The 22199-nt window shown below is 41.1% G+C and overlaps 2 protein-coding genes across 6 annotated transcripts in view; both read right to left on the bottom strand.

The window, feature by feature from the left end:
- Positions 1 to 332: 332 nt before the first annotated feature.
- Positions 333 to 18214, bottom strand: cdca2 (cell division cycle associated 2). 4 transcript variants are annotated; one of them, XM_047593056.1, is made up of 14 exons: positions 17847 to 18214; positions 17152 to 17341; positions 16354 to 16490; positions 12200 to 12365; positions 11648 to 11799; positions 10601 to 10730; positions 8366 to 8691; positions 8035 to 8086; positions 7859 to 7933; positions 7514 to 7632; positions 7293 to 7355; positions 6996 to 7067; positions 2075 to 2240; positions 333 to 1900 (listed from the first exon to the last, which is right to left on the bottom strand). In XM_047593056.1, the coding sequence occupies exons 2-14, from the start codon at positions 17339 to 17341 to the stop codon at positions 981 to 983; spliced, it is 2568 nt and encodes an 855-aa protein (XP_047449012.1). In that variant the 5' UTR covers positions 17847 to 18214; the 3' UTR covers positions 333 to 980. The 4 variants fall into 4 exon arrangements, with proteins under 4 accessions (XP_047449012.1, XP_047449013.1, XP_047449014.1 ...); XM_047593057.1 differs by having other exon boundaries at positions 333 to 1897; XM_047593058.1 differs by having other exon boundaries at positions 6996 to 7064.
- A 2143-nt stretch (positions 18215 to 20357) lies between these two features.
- sema4c (sema domain, immunoglobulin domain (Ig), transmembrane domain (TM) and short cytoplasmic domain, (semaphorin) 4C) overlaps positions 20358 to 22199 on the bottom strand; it is an 88232-nt gene continuing 86390 nt past the window's right edge. For both annotated transcript variants that reach the window (XM_047591441.1, XM_047591442.1), the window contains one exon: positions 20358 to 21605. The gene's annotated coding sequence lies outside the window, so the exon portion shown is untranslated. The remainder of the gene's footprint in view (positions 21606 to 22199) is intronic.

Here is a 22199-nt window from a genome sequence, read left to right as displayed (position 1 = left end):
TACTCAATGATGGATAGATTACAGTCATGCATCATTCCGCGAGCCAATTTTCCTATGTGAACTGAATATGAAACTCAATTTGTTACTGCTCTCTCTGATCCACCCTGACAGATGGATGGAGCCCGTAAAGATCAGCTGATTTGAGTCTATAACTGGGAGAACCCGAGGGGTTAGAGGCCAATTTACTTCCACACATTTGGCTGCGTTGGAAACGGGGATCAGAATGACAGTTTGCACACGGATTCATTCCGTTATGGCCAAAGGTTCCGGCTTATGTGAAAGGAAAGAGGCTGTTCTTGAACTGAAATGACCACACAGCTGGAACAACACAATTGTTGAGACAGTGGAGACGCTTTTTATTTGCATGAATTCCTTCCAAATGAGTCTAAATGATGAACACCATTCGGACTAATGTGTCATCTTTCCATGCATTAACTCAGAAGCAGAATGAAGGGGGTACATCTTGATATTTCACTACACTCAGAGAAAACTGTTCAGATCGTTAAAAACACACAGCAGCAACCACAAATCAACAAAATTATTCAAGAGGATTAATATGATTTCTGTGAGTGAAGCGTCGCAGCCTTGGCTGACAGATGGGGAATGCAGCACAGCCATCTTCATCAATCCACTAGAGTCGATATGGACTTGGAGACGCTCTTGATCCAGTGACTTTGGAGAGGGAGAATGAAGATGCACTGTGATTACCAGCTGAGTGGTACGATATTGATTAGGAGGTGTTCAGCACAGATGATTGGGCTCTCAGCGTATTGACGGGCTTAGTTACTGGAGGGAAACTGGTTACAAATTGCTGGTCAGCTCTAATAATTCACTGAGCACAAAAGCATCAATGTTTCGGCCAATGTAAAACAACCAGCAACTTCTTTGGAATCGGAAAAAAAGGCAGAAATGTAAGAAGGTGTATTGAATGTATTAGTTATCTCCCTTTAATCTCAGTTCATTCATACGAGCAGGTGATCTCATGAGGCGCCTTGTGTCTCCTCAGGGAGTGAAGGCTGGACAGGTAGAGCAGCTCTTCGTCGGCCCCGGGTCTTCCTGGAGGCGTCTTTACAGGAGTCAGGGGACGTAAGGGGCAGCCAGGCGAGTCCTGCGCTGCTGCTGCTGCTGCTGCTGCTGCTGCTGCTGCTGCTGCTGCTGCTGCTCCCGCTGTGCTCAGAGTTACTCTGGTTCCTTAGGCTGCGGCGTACTGAGCGATGCTCTCTAGTGGCAATGGGTTTGAACACATCTTCAAAATTAAAGTCAGACTGCCAGGGGGCAAAGTCCGCACCAACTAAAGCCCCTTTCTCCTGGCTGTCAGAGCTGGACTGGATGTTCTCCTGCTGGACAGCTGCTTGGACTCCTTGTCCCTTCTCATCCACTTCATGGCTGGTTTGCTGCTCCTCCGCGTCCTCATGTTGCTTCTGTAGGGCTGAGCTGTGTATAGAGCTCCTTCTGCCCCGCTTGGCCTTTCTTTGTGCCGTGTTGCTGGGTGCATCAGCTGATGTTGGGCAGTCTGAGGTGGGTACATGACATTCTGATTTTCTGTCTGAGTCTGTGCAAGGTGGATCTGCGTAAGCACAGAGGTCTTCAGAGGCAACTTCTTCCTGCTGAACAGTGTTTTTTGATGGGGTCGACGCCTCAGAGCTTGTGCTGGTGTTGTCCTCACAGTGTTCCTCTAGCTTTCCTCCAGTCCGCTCCAGAGGCTCCTCACTTATCACGTTAATGCTGGGAGTACTGACCTTTCTTTTCTTCAATCCAATTCGTCTGACTTTACTAGATTTGAGAGATGCGACAGACTCTTCTGAAGCAGTTTCCACGGTATTTGTGAAAGCAAGGTCACCTTTCACTTGAGTGTTGTCCGTACTCTCAGGGTTCAAACTGGTCTCCTGATGTGAACCTGCTGAAGAAAACATGCCCTCGATTAGATCCAAGCGTTCTGAAATAATAATAGTAAAAAAAATAAAATATATATATTATATATATCAAACTGTAGGGAAAAAATGTTTCTCCAACCCAGTAGTATACAAGCACAATCAATAATGAACCATAATTCATGAAATGAAGTCAGTTTTACCCGTGCAGACTACAGAGGGAGTCTGCTGTGCCGGTGCAGACTGGCTGCTGAAGGACAGCCTCTCAGTGATGGGGCTCAGGGTGGGGTTCTTGGAGGCGTATGCACGGGAGCTGTACAGGGAGCGGTCCACGTCCTTCTTCCACTGACGAGCGGCTGCAGATGTGACCTGTAGGGCAACAAACGGCATCGTTAGAACAGCTTCTGCTGACATGTCAGTTGAATTTTAATAGCTGTCCAATATCTACTTAAGGTATTCAGAGTGATGTGTCAAGTACATCTAATCAATACTACACTGATCATCAAGGGACGTGATACACATAATTGATTCTTGCAGACCTTTTCATAACACTAAAAATAAGAAATAATGCAATTATTCTTATGTAGGAGTAAGGTGTTGTTTGGGGAAATGTGTAGTATTCCCACTACCTAAAAAAAAAAATGGTAGTTAGTTGTCCAAAGACAACGCTGCCATCTACCAATGGATGTTAGAGCACTCCATGCTTCATTCTGCTGATGAGCTTTATGGAGATGCTGATTTCATGTTCCAGCAGGAGTAGACAGGTACCAAAAGCTGCTTCAGTGACCATGGTGTTACTGTGCTTGACTGGTCAGCACAGAGAATATGGGCTGTTGTCAAGAGGAAGGTGAGAGACATCAGACCCTACAATACAGATGACCCGAAGGCTGCTACTAAAGCAACCTGGGCTTCCATTACACTCAGCAGAGCCACATGCCGTCACACCGCATTGATGCAGTAACTCAGGCAAAATGAGCCACAACTAAGTATTTAGAGCCTTTTTAATTTCTTTCTTTCTTTCTTATGTAATATTCAATTTTTTTGAGACACTGAGTTTTGGATTTCCACTATCTATAACCATAATCATCAAAATGACAAGAAATAAAGGCTTGAAATATTTAACTCTGTATGAATCTAGATAATATACGAGTTTCACTTTCTGAAGTGACTGATCAAAAATACAGAAGTTTTTCACAATATTCTCATTTTCTGAGCTCCTCCTTCAACCCTGGCTTTTCTTTTTGAAGGTTTTCACGCCTCTTTGTTTGGGACAGAAGAGAGAGACAGGAAATATGGGAAAGACGTTTAAGCATTCTTACATTCACTTGACAAAACATTAGGTACAACACTGGTGAAACTGAATGTGTTTTAATACAAGTCATGTTCTAAATGCCCTTTCATGATTGTTGTCATGTTTTATGTTATGTATATGATTTATTAGAGTTCATGTGGAAACAACATCAGAAAAGTGAAAACTCAGCTGTGCAATCATTTTGAATGTAGTTTGTGTTGCTGTTAAACTGGATTGCACCAAATGTGTTATTTAGCCTGGCCCACTGACTAAACTTGCCAAAATGACAGACACATGTGTTTATACAACACAATACAATTCAACAGCACTAAAAACCACAGCCTCCTTCTCACTAGTACCTAATGGACTGTAAAGCATGTCCTGCAATATATGTGCCTGCTGTATAAACCAGTATCAGGTCCAACACTGACAAAAAAAAAAACATTTTACGTATTCATAATTATATTAGTTTGTTATTTCCAGGAAAATTATTTACAAATGTTGATGACTCATTCTGTATTCAGGGTTGCATACTAATTTCAATGAAGCCCATTTTCATGTCCCTCCCTCCCTCTGAGCTTCTCCTTCACCTGCAGCACTGCTGCCTCCAGTACACGGCTCAGACATATGGAAATTGTCTGCTTGTGCAATTGTTATACAACCAGAGTATCTTGGCTTTTTGGTATCAAATAGCACTAGGCTATCCCTTCCATGGGTGAATAACTTTGTGCATTCTGAATAGTTCCGATTTAATACGTGGTTTCATTATTTTAACACATACATTTAGACCCAAAAGTGGAGATAACACACCAAAGTCACACCGGTAAAACTAAATGATCTGGCAGTGATAGGCCTGCCTCTTCTATGCTTAAGGCTGGGGTCGTTTTACAGACCAAGGACCCCCAAACTGATGGAGATTAAGTAGGGACCTCATACCTTCTATATAAAACTCAGCCTTGTGCTACTTATAAATAAACATTATTATTATCATTTTGCATTCAATATGAAGCTATTCAAATAATGTTCAAATATATATGTATATATATAAATATATATATATAGATATATATATTTTAACTTCAAACACATACAACAGTAGGGTGGCCAGGAAACAGACGGAAGCTTAAACGTACCTAACTGGTGTGTACATATATATAATTGACATATCTCATCTCATCTTCTGCTACCGCTTAATCCTGCACTAGGGTTGCGGGGGTTGCTGGAGCCTATCCCAGATGGCATCGGGCAAGAGGCGGGGTACACCCAGGACAGGTCACCAGCCTATCGCAGGGCTAACACTGAGACAAACAACCATTCACACTCACACCTAGGGTCAATTTAGAGCCACCAATTAGCCTAACGAGCATTATTTGGAGGTGGGAGGAAGCCAGAGTACCCGGAGAAAATCCACACAAACACAGGGAGGACATGCAAACTCCACCCAGAAAGGCCCGAGCTGGAAATTGACATATCAAGAAAATAAAACAAAGCGGCCCATTTTGGCCTCATGGGAGCACACAGCACTGTTAGCTTCTCTTCTGCTAATATTGCAGCGTGTATCTGGGATTTCACCTGGGGACTGAACAGGCTCTCAGCTAATTGCAGGGAACCTGACATAGTCAGTGTAATATGCAGCCTCGTGATTGGCTCAGCAGCGACAGGAGCAGAGCCTACTGTTTGCAGGAGGCTTAGATTGACAGGCCCCGGTTAGCGTGGCGCTCTGTGTAAAACAGTACCCTGTTGAGATCCTATATCACTGAATGAGGGAAGTGCTGAAAGAAAAATAGCATCTTCTGCCTCCATTTATCCCTTTACCAAAATATGTTGGATTCACATTAACCTGTTTAAAAAAATTAAAAATTATATATACAAGAATGTCTAATCAACCAAAGATTTTGTGACCCCCCTGCAGTACTTTCGCAGACTCACAGACCCCCTGTGGAAGACCTATGGTATAAGGCAGCGGTCCCCAACCTTTTTTGCATCACAGACCAGTTTAATGTCAGACAATATTTTCACAGACCAGTGTTTAAGGTGTGGCGGATAAATACAGGGCTTTCCACAAGCTTTTTTTATTTTTTATTTTTTTTATTTTTTTTAGCGCTTCCACGACACTGGCCGTCTTGGCTTTGGTGCGATTTTACATCGGCAGAATTCCTGTGTCGGACCTCCCGCTGTGAGAGCTGTGTGCCTGTTTTTGACTCCCTCATACATCATCGCGTACATTGCACATAACATTGCAGTTTGTTGATGACCAGAAGAATGGGCCGGTCAAATCCCCGCTCCTTCTAAAGGCTGCTAATATTTGAATAAATCACTATGTCCTGCACAGAGCCTGATATCTGCCGCCAAATATCCTCTTTTCCTCAGATGCAGAGCGCTGCCATGATCGTTTAAAAAGTGTGGGAGATCGCTATACAAGCTGTATATAAACACAGTCGGCGTTCACCTATGTGCTTCCATTGATAATCGTGTAACAACACATTTGATTTGTTTGACTGAAAAAAATGCAAAAAGGCATTCCTGTTCACATCGAAGCTGCGTCGAGTTAATATATATATATTTAGTTTACTACCAAATTTTAATGAAAAATAAATATGAATATATTGTTATTATTATTATTGCATTTAAGACCAGTGTATATGATGGTGGCTATTCCTTGTCGCGTAACATTGTAACATAAGTAATGGCCTCTCAGCCCCACACTCTCTGGTCATAATAATATGAAGGTTAAACATGCCTTCAACATAAAATACACCACAAAAACAAATATAAAGTGCATGAAAAATATAAGTCACCAAAACGCTAAATCAGTGGGAGCCCTGAGCTTGTTTCTGTCCAACGAGACGGACCCATCTAGGGGTAATGGGGGAAACATTACCCTGCGCAAGGAAACTTTCCAAAGATGTTTGGTTTTGTTCATTTTGCTAGCTTGGGGGTTTCAAATAAGTGGTAATGGATAATGTGTTACTGGCAGGAGCAGCCTCTTTAAGAAGGTAGCCATGTGGCCGAGGCAAGCATCTTGACTTGCATCAAGAGTGAGTCATAGACAGATGTGGGTAAAATTAGCAGATAAATGAGATGCTTTCCAAGCTGGGGAAATGCTAGCTACCACCTACAGGAAGGTCAAAGCCTTGAAGGTTGAACTAATGTTTAAAAATTAGTTCTGTACTGTACTGAAAAGGTACAGCAGAGATATTTAAAATACCATTTCGGTCATGTATTTGGAAAATGCCATATTAAAATGATCACAGTTCTTTCTCTGTACACTCTACATACTGACAACATAGCAAAAATAATAATGATTGACTGTTTGAGGAAATATTACAACAATCTCAACTGGCACCATGAGTACCATGCTTCTGTTCAGCTTCAAACTATGGCTGATTACCTGAACCGTGCAGTTCTGGATAGTCAATTAAAATGTGCAGTGTCTGTCAAACTTTAAAGCTATTGTCTTTCTTTTACAAACTGCATTAAATCATTCTCTCAGTGGAAGCCGTATCAGTCCATGTATGTCTTAAACAATTCAATGAAACTGCCTCTTTGATCTGTGACAGTGGTGTAGGTTCTCCACTCACATGCAACTTGGCACAACATAATGAATTGATTTAAATTTCATGACTCCTATTATTTATGATACCGTGGCAAGCCTGATGGGTCTGAGGTGACTGAACATGCACACATAAAAATCTTTTCTTGAACTCAAGCAAAGCGTCTTGTCAGGATGTGAAACCATTAGCTCCATGAATGCCAGACAGAAGGACATGTCTGCAGAGCCCTCAGTGCAGCGATGTAAAGAGAAATCAAATGAGCACACACAGCCAGCTCACCTTCATCTTCCCAGAGGCCAACTTGGCAGCCGACCGTGACGACCTCTTCAGAGGCTCGCTCTCCTCCGGCTGCTGGGGGAACAGAAATTTTGCCTGAGGATACATTATATAGACTGTCTCTCTACCGCACTCTCCCACACACATAAAGTGGAAAAACTCAAACGTGATTAAGTTCAGATCCAGCGGAATTAAACAGGAGATTAGATGGGAACATGTTATGACCCCTAAATTATTAAAAAGACTATCTTGTCTGGTAAATGGAGATCAAGTTGAGAGCAGTTTGTGGTAATAGCAGACCTTTCTCTTCCGGCTGCTGCAGCGAACCGGAGCCTCACTGGCAGGTTCCTGCTCTGGTCCTCGCTGCAATGACAGAAATTATGAGTAAATGACAGGGAAATTTCGCAGTATGAGATTCTGTAGGAGAGAGTAATAATTATTTTTTTGTTATAGATCTGCAGTGTCCATAAAGACCTACCCGAGAAAGTTTAAATATGAAAACGCTCTCGGTCATAACGTACCTTTTTTCTTCTGTTGCCGGATCGCACTGGAGTTGGAATTTCAACATCTGCATCAGACTGCCTCTCCACCTCATCCAGGACACTGATCAGTGATGCTGTGCTGGGCATGTTGTCAGATTCTGAGGAACAGTGTACAGTATTATAACTGACAGCTGTTTAAGTCTTCAGCTGTAGTTAATATTACTATTGATTCTGAGGGTTTGCTTGGTAATTAGTAATCAAAGGACTCTAAAAACACAGAGAAGAAGACTGAAACCTCAAACTTAAAATGAAATGTCTGATCTGAGAAGTCTACAGGGCGTAAACTGATAGTAAAAATAAACAAAAAAAGAAACAGCAATTCACCTGCGACAGTCTGAATGAGAGACTCGTCATGGAACGCAATGTTTAAATTCACCCCCTGAGAGTCCCATGTACACTCTGAAACAGTGAAAATAATTGTTATCATACAGAGATAGATTAAATCTGCTGAAGACAACTTGACACAGACTAAACACACAGTATTAATATTAATAATGAACCTGTATCACTCGTCACTGCTGAGTCAACCTCCTCCATCGAAGGAAAAGCAATCTAAGTTGAGAAAACATAAAAGCAAAGAGAGGGGTCATGTCCTGGTTCTTGCACGTAACAATTAGTGATATTTATATCAGATAACAAATGACACTGTACCACATTCACACAGGATGGAATGACAGTAATAAATTAATTTGGTAGTTTTTTTTTAACTCTTGGGCGAAGAGCGACTTGATCATTCAGAATATCAATGAAAACTTTCAATATTCAATAAACTTTCAATAACTACTATTTTATGTCATTCACAGTAATGATATATAATGACATCAGTAGTACCTTTACATCTGCCTCCTCAGTCTCCTCTCTGTCAGACATCATTCTGTGGTTGCGTGGAAGTGTAAGTACAGGGGAAGCACCGAACATAGTGGGGCTGCAGAAGGCTTGCTGAGGCCGTGGCGTCTGGGATTCACTCCTCTGTGGTGTCTTCAACAGCGAGCGCAGCTGTAAGCCCCCCCCTGGTGTGAGGGATCGGGCCGGCGTGCCCCCCTTCTGTAAAGGGGTGCTAGGAGGTAGGTTCTTATCGAAAAACTCAGGAGAGAGAGGACCTCCGAAGCGCACCTTCTTCTTCTTCACTGCGGACGTCCTGGTGGAGTCATCCTCTCCTGCAAGAGAGTCGGAGCTTAAATCTGCAAATAAGTCATTTACCCGTTTATTACACAACATCTGAGGTAGAAAGTAAAGTCACTTCGCAATATACGCTTAAGATCAACCCTTAATTCTACAGTACATATCACCAGATTTCACAGGCATCATCAAATACACTTTTGTTCCCATTACAGAATAACCGTACTGCTGTCTCCCGTCTGCTCTTCAGAGTCAAACTGTGCACAAGTCCACATACTTGGTATCGATGAATGCTCAAAGACACTTGAAATTGTCACTGCAAGACCGCTGAGTGCACAGGGAGCTTATCAATGACACGAGTACTGCTGTACTTTTATACTGCGCTACAAGTATATATTTCAGTCAATGTTGGGATGACTGAGTGTGTTAATCCAGGACAATGTAGGGAAATGCAACGGCAACGTCGACAGAACTGACTATGTTGATTGTGTCACTTAATTGATGTTTAATGTTGAGACTTTATGTGAAAAGGCCTGATCCCAATCATCAAACCATGTGTGAATTTCTAACCTCCAAATGACTTGTCATTATGAAAAAAAGGCTTGAACAGAAGGTTGGATGTTTAATGGAAGAGTTGGAGGTATGGTTATCAATTAGTATTGATAAGTTAAAGAAATAATTGACAGTCGATGGCTTAATCTTGGTGTCTCCTGCAACACTGCAGAGTTTTCAGAAGTTGGAGAGACTACATGGCCTTAATAACAGAGACTTCTTTAGATATCTTCAGGTACGCCATCACCTAAACAGTTCTATGTCCAAAAAATCAGGCGTTGGAAAACGGTCTATTAAAAATATTCATTAATGCCTACAGGACAGACTCCAGACATAAGGTGATCTCTAGACTTTATAGCTGACTTCAAGAGATTAAAAAACAAACACCACTTACATAAAGCAAAAATGGGACAGCGAAACCAATACCCACATTTCGGAAACACGCCTGGTCGAAATACTGTGGGTTTCAGTGGAGGATATCATGCTCTAACTCGTGGAGAACGTTTGGTTGGAAAAGTATCATTAGGTACTTTATTACACCAGTTCAATCCCACCACTCAGGTTCTTCCACCTGTTGGAGGTTATGTCGTTCCCAGGGAACCAATCATTTCCACTTGTTCTGGGCCCGTCTAAAAATAAATATCTTCTGGCAAGAAATCTTTACAGAACTGGTGACTATATCTGGAACAGATATTACATTTAACTTGACTTAATTATTCTTTTTGGATTTGTAGACTCAACCACTGTAAGTGTGAAAACTAAATAATTGGAATATTGAGTTTAGTTGCAAGAAAAGCAATTACAAAAAAATGGCTTAAACCTGACATCCCAAGTATAGAAGAATGGTATGATATCATTTATGATATTATGGAAAGAATTACTTTCTTATTGAAACTTCAACAATCCAAGATCTGTAAGATCTGTATTTTTATGTGAAATATTGTATTATTGAATTATTTCCCCATGTTCATGTGTTTTGATTGAAAATAAAAAATGGAGCACTGGATGAGTAACAACGTAATGAAGTTTCTTACGTTTTACACTGTTGAGATGAGCCTCCAAATAAAAATCAATGAGTAAGAAGAAGAAGCCGCCCTTGCAGAGTGCTAAGGAATGATGGATTCTGGCTTCTATTTGCACAACCGTTGTATGTTTATCTGATTGTTGGGCTGATATTTGAAAGTCTCAAATCTCTGCTTATAGCAAAAACACACATGTTTTCCAACACAAAGGTCCAGTGCAGTCAAACATTCTATCTGGGAATACAACAGTGTAGCCAGCAGCCTAAACTACACCGGAACAAGCATAACACTGCACTGAGCCTCAAAGGCAAGGCTAAACCCAGATAAAAGGCCAGTTAGTCCAGCAAGGCCAAGGAGAGCAATGTGTGTTTACCTGTGTGTTTCATCTCCACTAGAGAGGGGAAGGAGGAGATGCCGGAGGAGGGGGAATGCTGGGGCGGTGAAGCGGCAGCGGGATCATCAGGCAGTGGTCGGCTGGGGCTTTGGAGTTCAAAGCCACCATCCTGTTAAGAGGGAATGCATGAGATAATGCATGAGGCTGCTGCACAAGGTGTTCCGCAGAATATACTGTGAGAAGAGACATTTCCATCTCATACTCACAAACACGTCCGCACATAATATTTGGAAGGTGAAATAAACTGAACCGATTTTATCTCATCATTTCTACCCTCTCCTGATCTGTGGATATGGATAAAGTAAAACAGAGCAGACATTGCAGCATTTCTAAATACGGGGAACTGTTTTGAGTTTCCTGCTTGACCACACATGGCGAGCACTTTAAGGCGAGGCAGCTCTGGGTGGAGGGGAGGAGAGTGTCACAGCTCTGCAGCAGCGCACTGATATTAAAGGTCTGCCTTGTTATCACCTACTGCGTCCACAGCTGAGCTGATTGCAGCTCTGCAAAGGTAGCGCGCTATAGGGACCCTGTGGGCAATGTTTCATTCAGAAAACGACATCACGGTTCATCAGTGGGTGGGTTGTTTTTGGCCAAAATCCTAATGGAACTGGCAAAGACATATCTTTATAGTATGTAAAGTCATTCTGACACTAACATGACATTTATTGCAGCAAGCGGGCCTGCTCTCTTGGTTCTTTGCGGGGGAATAAAGCTTAGAACTTGAAAACAAAAAGTGACAGGATATAACTTCAGAGTTCAGAATTAAAACAAAACAGACAAAAATGAAATAACGAATGAATAAACCTCAGTAGGCAGCAATGGAACAAACAGCTCAAAGTTTGTGTGTTGTAAAGTGCTTTTTTTCCCCGTCTGGATGCTTACAGTCAAAAAAAAGAAAATCCTGTTCTGCACCAAGAGAAGTTAAAAATAATCGGTAGATTCAAGGGAAGCCACGTACAGAGAGGTAAAACCTTTTAGTTAAATTATTCACAGCAAGAATTGAGTGAGTCAGACTGAGTGTACCTCCTGCTCCTTCAAACTGGATTTGAGGATAGGAGTGTCGGTCTCTCTAATCTCCACGCTGCAGCCTTCGAGGGGGCCCAGGCGCCTCCTCTTGCTGGGCGTGGGTGACACTGGTGGGTTGTTCTCCTTCCCTTCGCCACAGCTGTTCCCATCTGAGGAGGGAAATACATCCACCAAAAAGGAAAATTACATAAGCCTACAAAAACAAATGGGACTTAGGGACATTTAATTAAATAAAAATAAATTATCAGACATCAAATAAACACCATAAAAAGCAAAACTGGGGAAAAAAAAGAAAAAAAAGCATGATCAAAGGAATGGAGATAACATCTCACTTCAGCAACAAACAGCTCGCAAACTGCTCCATTTAAGAAGCTGACCGTGCTCAGAAGAAATGACGGCTATGAGATGTTGTTAAAGAGGCTTATACTGTGCAGTGCGTTAATCCACTGCTTTTGAACGGTGCCTCCAGACATCATGAAGAAACCCTTCTGGCACAGATCCTCACTGAGAAATGAAACTATTAATCCTGCTGCAATGAGAGACACTCACCAGACAGATAATCTCTTGTCTTGATGCATCCTCCGGTGTCGTTGTCCTGCGCTGGCACCGGATCAGAGGCGTCGCTCTCGTCCACATCCATCAGGTTCTGGAAGGAGGCCATCTTCTTCCTGAGTGCGGAGGCGACCCGGGGAAGGAAGGGGCTACTCCTGACAAGCTAAGAGTTGCGACAGCAAAAATAAAAATATGTGCTCAGTGATGCAACTTGACAGGTTATAGACTTCTGAAATCACGAAAGTGGCATTACTGAGAGGCAGGACATCTATCACAGGTCCCCCCTCAGTCCACAGGTGTTATGTTTTGCTTAGAAGGACTTGATTTAAAAGGCAAGTCACCTTGAGCCACATGCATGACAATATTTTTGTCTCATTACCATTCACACAACAGTAACAGAATACTTTGCTTCAACTCAGATTCAGTCTTCCGTCTCAGACTCACCTCATGGCCACTTGAAAACTGATCATTTTCACAATGGAAAAAAGTCCACAGAAACTTCTTCAACTTCTGCAACATGTTGCGCCTCTCCACTGGCCATCATATACTGACTGTGTTTAAAACATGCACACTGACGCCAACATGTGCCTAAATGCACGAATGTATCTGAGTTAGCAAACTTGAGCATGTGAGCAGACTATTGCCATTGGCTTAAGCTCTTTAGTGCCCACCTCCTGTGCTTCATTGGTCAAAAATATGCTATCTGAAGCCTGTGCGTCTGTGTCTGTGTGTAGGTTTCAGTTAAGTTTAACAGTATAATTAATAAGAAAACTCTTCAGCTGGTCAAAATTGTGAGTTTAAGTTGCTGTATGGTTGTGCTGCCAAACAATTATTGTAACTCACTAACACCTAACTTCCTTAGTCCAACTAAAATGTGTTTCTTTTGGTTTGTGCACACTGACATCAACTATGGACAGCAGATATAGTGATTATGGTGTAGAGGGGACTTAATAGGGGGTGTTTTTATTCCTTGGAGACAAACTATCACTGCTTTGCTCTCTGTTGAGAAGAAATCCAGTAAGTGTTAACATCAAACTCTCAGGCCTACATAGTGCAAGTCTCTAATAATTAAATATTGGGTGAGATGTCACATTAATGAGTTCTCTGTGGCGTACTACTTTATGTTAGGAAGAGCAGTGCACTATGTTGATGGAATTCAACATGGAAGAGAAAAAGAAGAAGACCAGACAGCTGTTCTCCAATGTGTTGACAACAAGCTAATGATGCAGCCTAACAACAACAACTTCTATGTTGTAGTCTAATGTGAACCTCTGCAGAAATGTAATTAAGCGTCAAGGGATGGGAATCGTTAAGGGTTTTATCTGATACTGGTGGCAAACCAGTGCCTAAAGAACTGAAAATATATAAACTGTGTCCTAAAACGGTGCCCTTTTATTTTAAGGTATTTTGTGATGATGAAGTTGAACAGAATATTAATTTAAATAATATAAATACAACTAAGAAATAAACAACATAAAATAAAACTTTCTGTCATAATTCTTACTTCCGTCCATGCAGATGAAAAACTGGTGTGATGTCATGTGTAGTGTCGGCACAGCTAAGTGATTAATTAAAATTCAGGGGCACAGAAATCTGCGTTGTTTTTCGGTCTGGTTACTACCGCTTGTGTCAGCACCTGTGCCGTTACGGTACCCGTTACTAAGCGCCACAGCAACACAGACCACAGGAGCTGTGATTGGTCCGCTTGGTAGTAGCATGCTTTAGTATATACAGCTGCTTCTCCATCTCCACATTTATCAAATTAAATGATTTGGATCAATAAAGACAGAACACATTGACAAAACGTTAACTGAGGAAGTTCAAAGATACAAACATTTGTATGACTTGTCTTTGCCCAAAGTTTTGGTCATCATTGTTGAAAGTGTAGAAGGAAGTAGAAACAAAAACGAACCTGACTGGCAAAAAAAGACACAGCACCAACTAGCATTTGGGTGATGTTGTTACAGAGCGAGCCAGACTGACAAGCGCACAAGTATAAATGGCTTGCACCAGCGTAGGCTACATGCGTAAGTTACGCCGTCTATTTCCTGCAGTACTTTAAATTAGCCTGTAGTCTTCCCTCCATCCAGGTTGTGTGCTTGCGTACAGAAAACATGCAGTAAAACATCACTGCTGCTCCATCATAACCAGTTTCAACTCCTTCCCTCACATATTTGCTACAGATCACCGTACGTCAAAACAACTAGATACACAAATCATTTCTTCCCACAGGCCATCACTCTTATAAACACTTAACACTCCTCACATAATCATCTGTATACATGTCCCTTTTTCTTTTTAGATAATTTTCGTACCCATCATAATAATTTAATCTCAGACCATGTAAATGTGAACATGAGTAAGGCTTAACTGAAATGTTAGTCTGTATCTAGATTTATGTTACACAGATTTACATAGACTAACTGAGCCACACAAGTGGTAGAATGCATTTTAATGTTGCGTTTTGCCTCCATTATTCATGTGTAGCAGGCTGCCAAGCTTTTCAGCACCACAGTAATCCCATGTACATAATACTGCTTTATTTAACAGCATTTACCAGACGTCATTCTGTCATTGAGACGGTACTGTCGCAGCAGGAGCTCCATCACTCTCTGTTCTCCTCTGTTCATATGCGGCGTTAAGCTAACGCTGATGCACAAAGCCACCGTTGATATTAACGTGTTCTGAGTGAGCTTTTACAGGCTGTTTATCAGTGCGCTCAGAAACTCAGTGCGTCACTGAACAGCGTAAGCACTTGTGTATTACGTGTAAGACAAGATAGCACATCTGCTCTTGGGTTACGATTTGTTAATTTTACTCAAGATGATGTGAAGTTCCACAGTGCCGAACAAGTATTGCAGGTGGGGACAGTACAAGCTTAACTGTAAATACTGATGTAATTGTTAAACAGGCTTTACAAACAACAATATTTCACCATGGTCCTGTGCAAAAATAATATAAGAGTTTACTTGGTGCCAGATTCAGTGTGTTGATCAGCTCTCGGCTCACCTGCTGAGGCTGTCACTAAATTGTCAAGAGCTAGTTATGAATAAGAGTGCAAATATGCCTTTCTTTAGACAGGTATACACTGTGACAGCAATATACACTCACCAGCCACTTTATCAGGTACACCTCGCTAATAAAAGGTTGGACCCCCTTTGTCTTCAGAACTGCCTTAATTCTTCATACTGGCATACTTTTAACAAGGTGTTGGAAACATTCCTCAGAGATTTTGGTCCATTTTGACATGATAGCATCACGCAGTTGCTGCAGATTTGTCGTCTGCCCATCTATGATGCAAATCTCTCGTTCCATCACATCCCAAAGGTGCTTTATTGGATTGAGATCTGGTGACTGTGGAGGACACTGGAGTACAGTGAACTCATTGTCATGTTCAAGAAACCAGTTTGAGCAGCCAGAACCATTGATACAAGGCAGGATCCATGCTTTCATGTTGTTTACACCAGATTCTGACCCTGTCATCTGAATGTAGCAGCTGAAATTGAGACTCATCAGACCAGGCAATGTTTTTCCAATCTTCTATTGTCTAATTTATAGTCTCTGTTTCCTGTTCTTAGCTGACAGGAGTGGCACCCGGTGTGGTCTTCTGCTGCTGTAGCTCATCTTCTTCAAGGTTGGACGTGTTGTGCGTTCAGAGATGATATTTTGCATTCCTTGTTTGTAACGAGTGGTTATTTTAGTCACTGTTGCCTTTCAGTCATCTCAAATCAGTCTGTCCATTCTCCTCTGACCTCTAACATCAACAAGGCATTTTCATCCACACAACTGCCACTCACTAGATATTTTCTACCATTCTCTGTAAACCTTAGAAATGGTTGTGCGTGAAAACCCCGGTAGATCAGCAGTTTCTGAAAAACTCAGACCAGCCCGTCTGGCACCAACAAACATGCCACGTTCAAAGTCACTTTAATCCCCTTTCTTCCCCATTCTGATGCTCGGTTTGAACTTCGGCAAGTTGTCTTGATCACCTCTACATGCTTAATGCATTGAACTGCAGCCATGCGATTTGTGTTAACAAGCAATTGAACAGGTGTACCTAATAAAGTGGTCAGTGAGTGTATGCCTGTTTCAATACACGAGAGCACAAACCAAGAGCTCAGTATGATGTGAAGGCAGTGTCTGACTCTCACCTCAGGAGTTTGTGAGGGCCTGGGAGTCTTCATCCTCTGTTGCGCTATGAAGCGGATGAGAGAATTTGTCTCTGGGGAGCCCCGGACACCAACACTGGACCTCCGCCTCGATTTTATGTGTGCCTTCAACGATTTATCTGACGATAGAGGGAGAAGAATGTTCAGAAACATTTGATTAATATTATATAGAGGTAACACAAATGTCCATTTAATGCCCCCCTTTACATGCATATGAGGTGCTTTCTCCAAAAGGAGATTTACTAGTTGCATTTCCATAACTGTTTTAGCAAAATAAAAGCGACATTTCTGACATTTTCAATAAAGCAGCACTATGTACGTGTTTCTATTGAAAGGTCTTTTGCAGATGAGCTGTAACTCTCTAAAGTCTTGTCTTGCAAGACTTCTCATTGACAAAGATGGATTTCTGATGAACTGGTCACATGAGCCCGTGTGTCTATCCAGTGACACCGGTGAAAAATGCAAGTGTTTCCAATGCACTTTTTCGATTCACTTTTATATGGAAAAACCACCTAATGAGAGCGTAAAAACATTTTAGCGGTATCGGAGAGGTCTTTCGAAATGCAGACGTATCCATTACCAGTTTTTTATTGCGATATTTAGGTTTTGTACATTTCTAGGGGTAATGGAAACGTAGCAACTGTACTTCTTGGACCGTATATAATCCCTATATTATAATTATAACAAATCCTGTGGTATACCCTGTATTAAACCTTTCTCATTGTCTTAGTGAGTTAACAAGTAATGACTTCTGTGTTTTGGAAGGGTCAGTCCTCTCACCTTTACAGTTTGATGACCATCCTGTGGTAAAACTCTGGACTGAGATGCCAAAATGACAAGGTGTTAGCTCAGAGAAATCCACGTTGCCGGAGGTCTCATTCACACCTGGCAGGTCGTCTTCTTCTGAGCGAGACGGCATCTTCTCTTGATCTCCCTCAGTGCTTGCAGTGTTCATCTCCACCGTAGCCATCTGAATTGACAACAGAAACACGTCTTAGAGTTGAGATGCAGATGGACTACAACCACATGTTAAGTTAAAAACAGTAACGTTACCTATAAGATGACAGCACATCAGTCACCCGCGTGCCCACACTAACTACTCAAACAAGACACATATTTATAGACCATAAGAGCTGGAAATTACATTTTGTTTAAACTAAACTTTGTGCTAAAGTGCAATAAGAAATGGTCCCAAGATGCTAAAATGACTAGCCGAGTACTACAGGAAAACATTTGGAAACACGCTAACGCTAAGGTAGCTCTAGTATATTCAGTGCGTTTATTTATGAAATTGTTAAGTGAATTGGCTCGTTAACACTTTAAGAGCTACAGACGCCTTGTGTTAGCTACGTTATTAACTAAAACAAAACAAGCTAACAAAAAAAACACTAACGCTGGTTTGTCATGAGCTTTTCCTCACTGGGAACGTTAACAATAACTAACGTAAGAGTTGAAGATGCTACTCAAACACTTACCTCGCAAATTTAATCTAAACAAAAACCGACGTTTGTCGTTAAAAAATACATAAAACAACCGATTATAGTATTATGTCATATAATGGCACTGGTATCTCTAAAAACACGTATGTACACGAAATAAAAATCATTAAAAAGTGAAGAAGCAGAAAGCGATTCAAATCACCCTCCACACCAGAGCCAACGGACTGCGTACAGATCCCTCCGCGAAAAAGTCAATATTTTTAAACTAAACTAAACTAAATTAAATTAAAAACTCGCACAGTATTATTTGATATGCTTAAGAAATGCTTAGAATAACAGCTACTTGGTTATTCGCAAAAAAAAACACAATAATAAATCAGTTACTGTATCGCGTACGAGTGCCTAACTTCCGTATTTATTTCGCAAGCTTCAAAACGACCGGAACTCGTTTAATATGAATTGGCCAATAGGAGTGACAGACGAGATACCACATGACCATCTAAACCTGACACAGAAAATAGTTCTGGTCTGAAATATTGTTTCAGTTGACACTTTGCAAACTCGTAACCCGGATACACAAAAACAAGCGATTTAGAGCATTTCATTTCTGACGCTTTAGGGCAAATTAAAAAAGGCACAGTTAAGGTTTTGCCTCCTTTTTAACAGGGATCCAACTGGACTGGATTTAGCTGACAGGGCTCCATCTGCTGTTGGCTGTGTTGAAAACAGCTGGAGCGTGACAGCATAGGTCCACCTGTCGGTTGGTTTGTAGGTGACCTGATGCTCACATTGATACCTCCCTCTTTACCACTCAATTTGAACAATTACCAGCATGGAAGTGCGACTAATAATGTATATGAACTTATTGTGGTGTGGCTTACAACGGTTTCGTGGAAGTAGGTTCAGAAAGTTCAAACCACCTATAAACCTAAACAGGTGGATGAACTGTGGTCCACTGCTGGAAAGCTCAGTAAACCCTACCCACACACAAGCAATCTTAGGGCACATACATCTTCTCCTTTTGTGAGGTTTGAGATCTGTGGTGCAGCTGAGTACACTGAGATCAGAGGCAACTGTGAGCCTCTCTCCACAGCTGGGACTGCCACACTACACGAAGCATGTGCCTTCTTCTGTTGACACTACATGGGGGCGATGGAGGCTGTTGTTGTGCAGCAGAGGCAAGGGACATGAAACAACCATAGACAACCAAAGGTGGAAAAAATATGAGTATGAGTGCCTGACCAAAACAACAAAGCAATCCACTAAAATCTCAACAACTATTTTATTTTTATTTATTTTTTTGGTAAGATTCCAGTTACAGTAGATACTTGCTTAACATCAACAGCTGTACAACATTTGAGATTGTTAGTTCTGATGTTTTTATAGCCGTCTTTTATACTTTTAACTCTGTTTCAAGGCTTTTATTTGATCACAATGAACATGTTTTTAGATTTCCAGCCCAGTCGGATGAGCTGAAGCACTACTTGACCTTCATGTGTCATGTTCCAAACGTGCTACTCTGATTTACTTTTTTTTTTTAACTCATGTCATTTAACACTTTGTAAATGTTATTTGTAATTATGAAAGTGGGAGTTATTTTATCCAGCACCTTTTTGTGGAGGGTTATTAGACATTGTTTTAACATAATGTACCATGGCATTTTTATGTTTCACCAAAAATCACAAACACTAAAAGAAGTTTTGCCAGACATATATAAGTGCGTACGTGTCACTCTGGTATAAGTACACTTGGGTGGAAATCACTATCTTAATAGGGAGTCCACGCAGTTTGGGGACACAAAAAATAAATAAATAAAAGACTGAGATAACCCAACTTATATTCATATGAGTTCAATTAAAACAAACCTAGGTACTACATTTCCCACAATGCAACCAAGTTTCTCTCTACCTATAAAAGCACATGCTTTTCCTTATACATTGACACAGGCATAACATTATGACCACCTTCTTAATATTGTGTAGGCCTCCTTGTGCCTGCAGAAACAGTTGTGACTCATCACAGAATGGACATGGGTCTTCTGAGGGTGCCCTGCGGTGTCTGGTAACAGGATGTTGTTAGTGGGGACCTTTGGGTCCTATGGGTTGGGGGGGGGTCCTCTATGGATCATCCCACGGATACTGATCAGTTTGGGATCTAGTGAATTTGGAGGTCAGGTCAACACCTTGTGCTGTTCTTCATGTGTTTTGAGATGTTCCTAAACTGTTTGTGTGTGTCTATGTCAGGCTGCACCCTGCTGGGGATGGCTGCTGCCATCAAGGAGTCTCATTGCTATGGTGTGGAGTTTCCTAGTCTGGTGGGTGGTACATGTCTAAGTAACATCCACACAAATGCCAGGTCCAAAAGTTTGTCAATGTCAGTCAGTGGTTTTAATGTTGTGGGGGATCACTGTATACACCACTATTTGTTTCTGTTGCGTAACTCTCCGGGCAGCAAACTGATACATGTCATTTTATTTAATAAGATCAATTAACTTTGACCTTGTATCAAGATATGCACCTTAAGTTTTAACAAACAAACCTTCACACCTCCAGTATATCTCTATTTTTATTTGTGTATATGTACACATATAAAAAATAAGGACATATATACAATGGTAATAAATATCAACATGTTTTTACAGATGAAATAACTTAACATACTTTAAAAACAATCATAATAGACCAATAACAGACAAGCAAAAATGGAGCAAAATAAAATTAGGGCGATAATAGAATAATACAAATAATGAGAGAAAACAGCAGAACTTAAAGCCTTGTGTGGGAGAAAAGTACTATTATACGCAACCAAATGTGTGGGAAATGAAGAAAGGCATATAAATTACACTAAACATGCATTTTTTCTCAAGCTTGAGACCTGTATTCCTTTATCTTTTTAGTTTTACAACATGTCACATTGAAAGAAAAGGCTGATTGTAAAGAGGAAAAATATTAAGACATAAGCGAGTACCAATGAGGAGCTAATGCGTTTTTAGCTTTCTGCTTCAGGGAATTTAATACTATAACATGAACAGATTGTATCATTGATCTGCTGAAAGTCACCAGCAGCATGTATTTGGCTTTCAGGGGCTGAAAAAATTAAATAAAGTTTTGGTACATTAGTCAACCTTTCTTAAAATGAAGGGATAAAGGTCAGCGCTGACATATAAACAGGAAACAAACAGAAAATCTTTTTTTTTTCTTTTTTGCTTGGGGGTAAATTTAGCTGCAGATAAAATGTGCCGAAAGGTTGCAGATGTCAGCTCAGTGTAGCAAAGTGGACGGACTGCTAAGACTTAAATATCAATCGGGAATCAAATAACATTAATCAAAGTATTTCAACGAGAATAAAACACAACTGCAGTCTACTTTGGCTTATCCAAAAGGTGAAGAGGCACAGAAAAAGTAAACATGTTGAAATGCAGCCATGAATTTCCTGTACAACTCTTGAGCCAGAAAATCAAGACATATTTTTTGTTGTTTTTTATTTTTCAGAGAGAGCATTAGTGTTGCACAACATCAGTGTCCTTAAGTCCAAAAACGGTTCGTCAAAATGGTGCACTTGTACAAGGATGATCATATCAAAGATGTACAGTCCACTCGCAGAGGATCATGCAACACGAGGATGAAGTGCTGATGGCTGAATACCTCTCCAACCTTGGGATGTTTTTGATATTCTACATCTCTCTCAGCGCCCTGTACACATTCGGGGAAACGCAAAGTATTTTTGTCCTCCCCTATCCTTCTTGCTTTGCTGCCCCGGTCCCGACAGACACGTCCCAAAAATAAAAAGCCACGCCTGATGGACAAAGCACAAAAAGAGGACAAGATTATGCAAAGTTAGCAACAGCCCACAGCCAGAAGTATACACAATATAACTTTCATATTTAGAGAGTTGGCCGTGTTTCAAAATTCGCTGGAAATGAGATCAGAAAGCAGGTTACATTTTTAGGACATCATTGCTTCACCATGGAATACATCATATGTAGGTGGCATTGACCTGTTAATGAATTTGTTGATCTAGTCTGAAACTTCCCAGTTCATTTGGGGGAAATGAAAATTATGTAGACGCCACATAAAGGTAACAGAGAAACAGCAGGAACAGAAATAAATTGTTGTATCTGTCAGTTCTCAGTAGGAGAAAGATACAAAAAGGATCTCAGTGCCGTCTCAATCTTGTGAGAAGAAATTGTTATTTAACAGATGCTTCAGTCTGACAAAGGTCTACCTCAGGTCAACTTATTTTGATGCTTGCCAGACTGGAGCATTTTCTTTTTAATAAAGCGCACTGGCTTCGGGCTGTGTGCTGAATCTTTTCTTATCTTTTGCCAGGAACATAGCTTTCCTGATGCACCTGTCCCTCAACAGTTTCATAAAAGAGTGTTCAAGGACA

This window comes from Mugil cephalus, chromosome 8 (genome assembly GCF_022458985.1).
Source record: "Mugil cephalus isolate CIBA_MC_2020 chromosome 8, CIBA_Mcephalus_1.1, whole genome shotgun sequence".
NCBI lineage: Eukaryota > Metazoa > Chordata > Actinopteri > Mugiliformes > Mugilidae > Mugil > Mugil cephalus.
The sequence above is the reverse complement of the archived record's forward strand: the minus strand, read 5'-3'. Positions and strand labels throughout refer to the sequence as shown.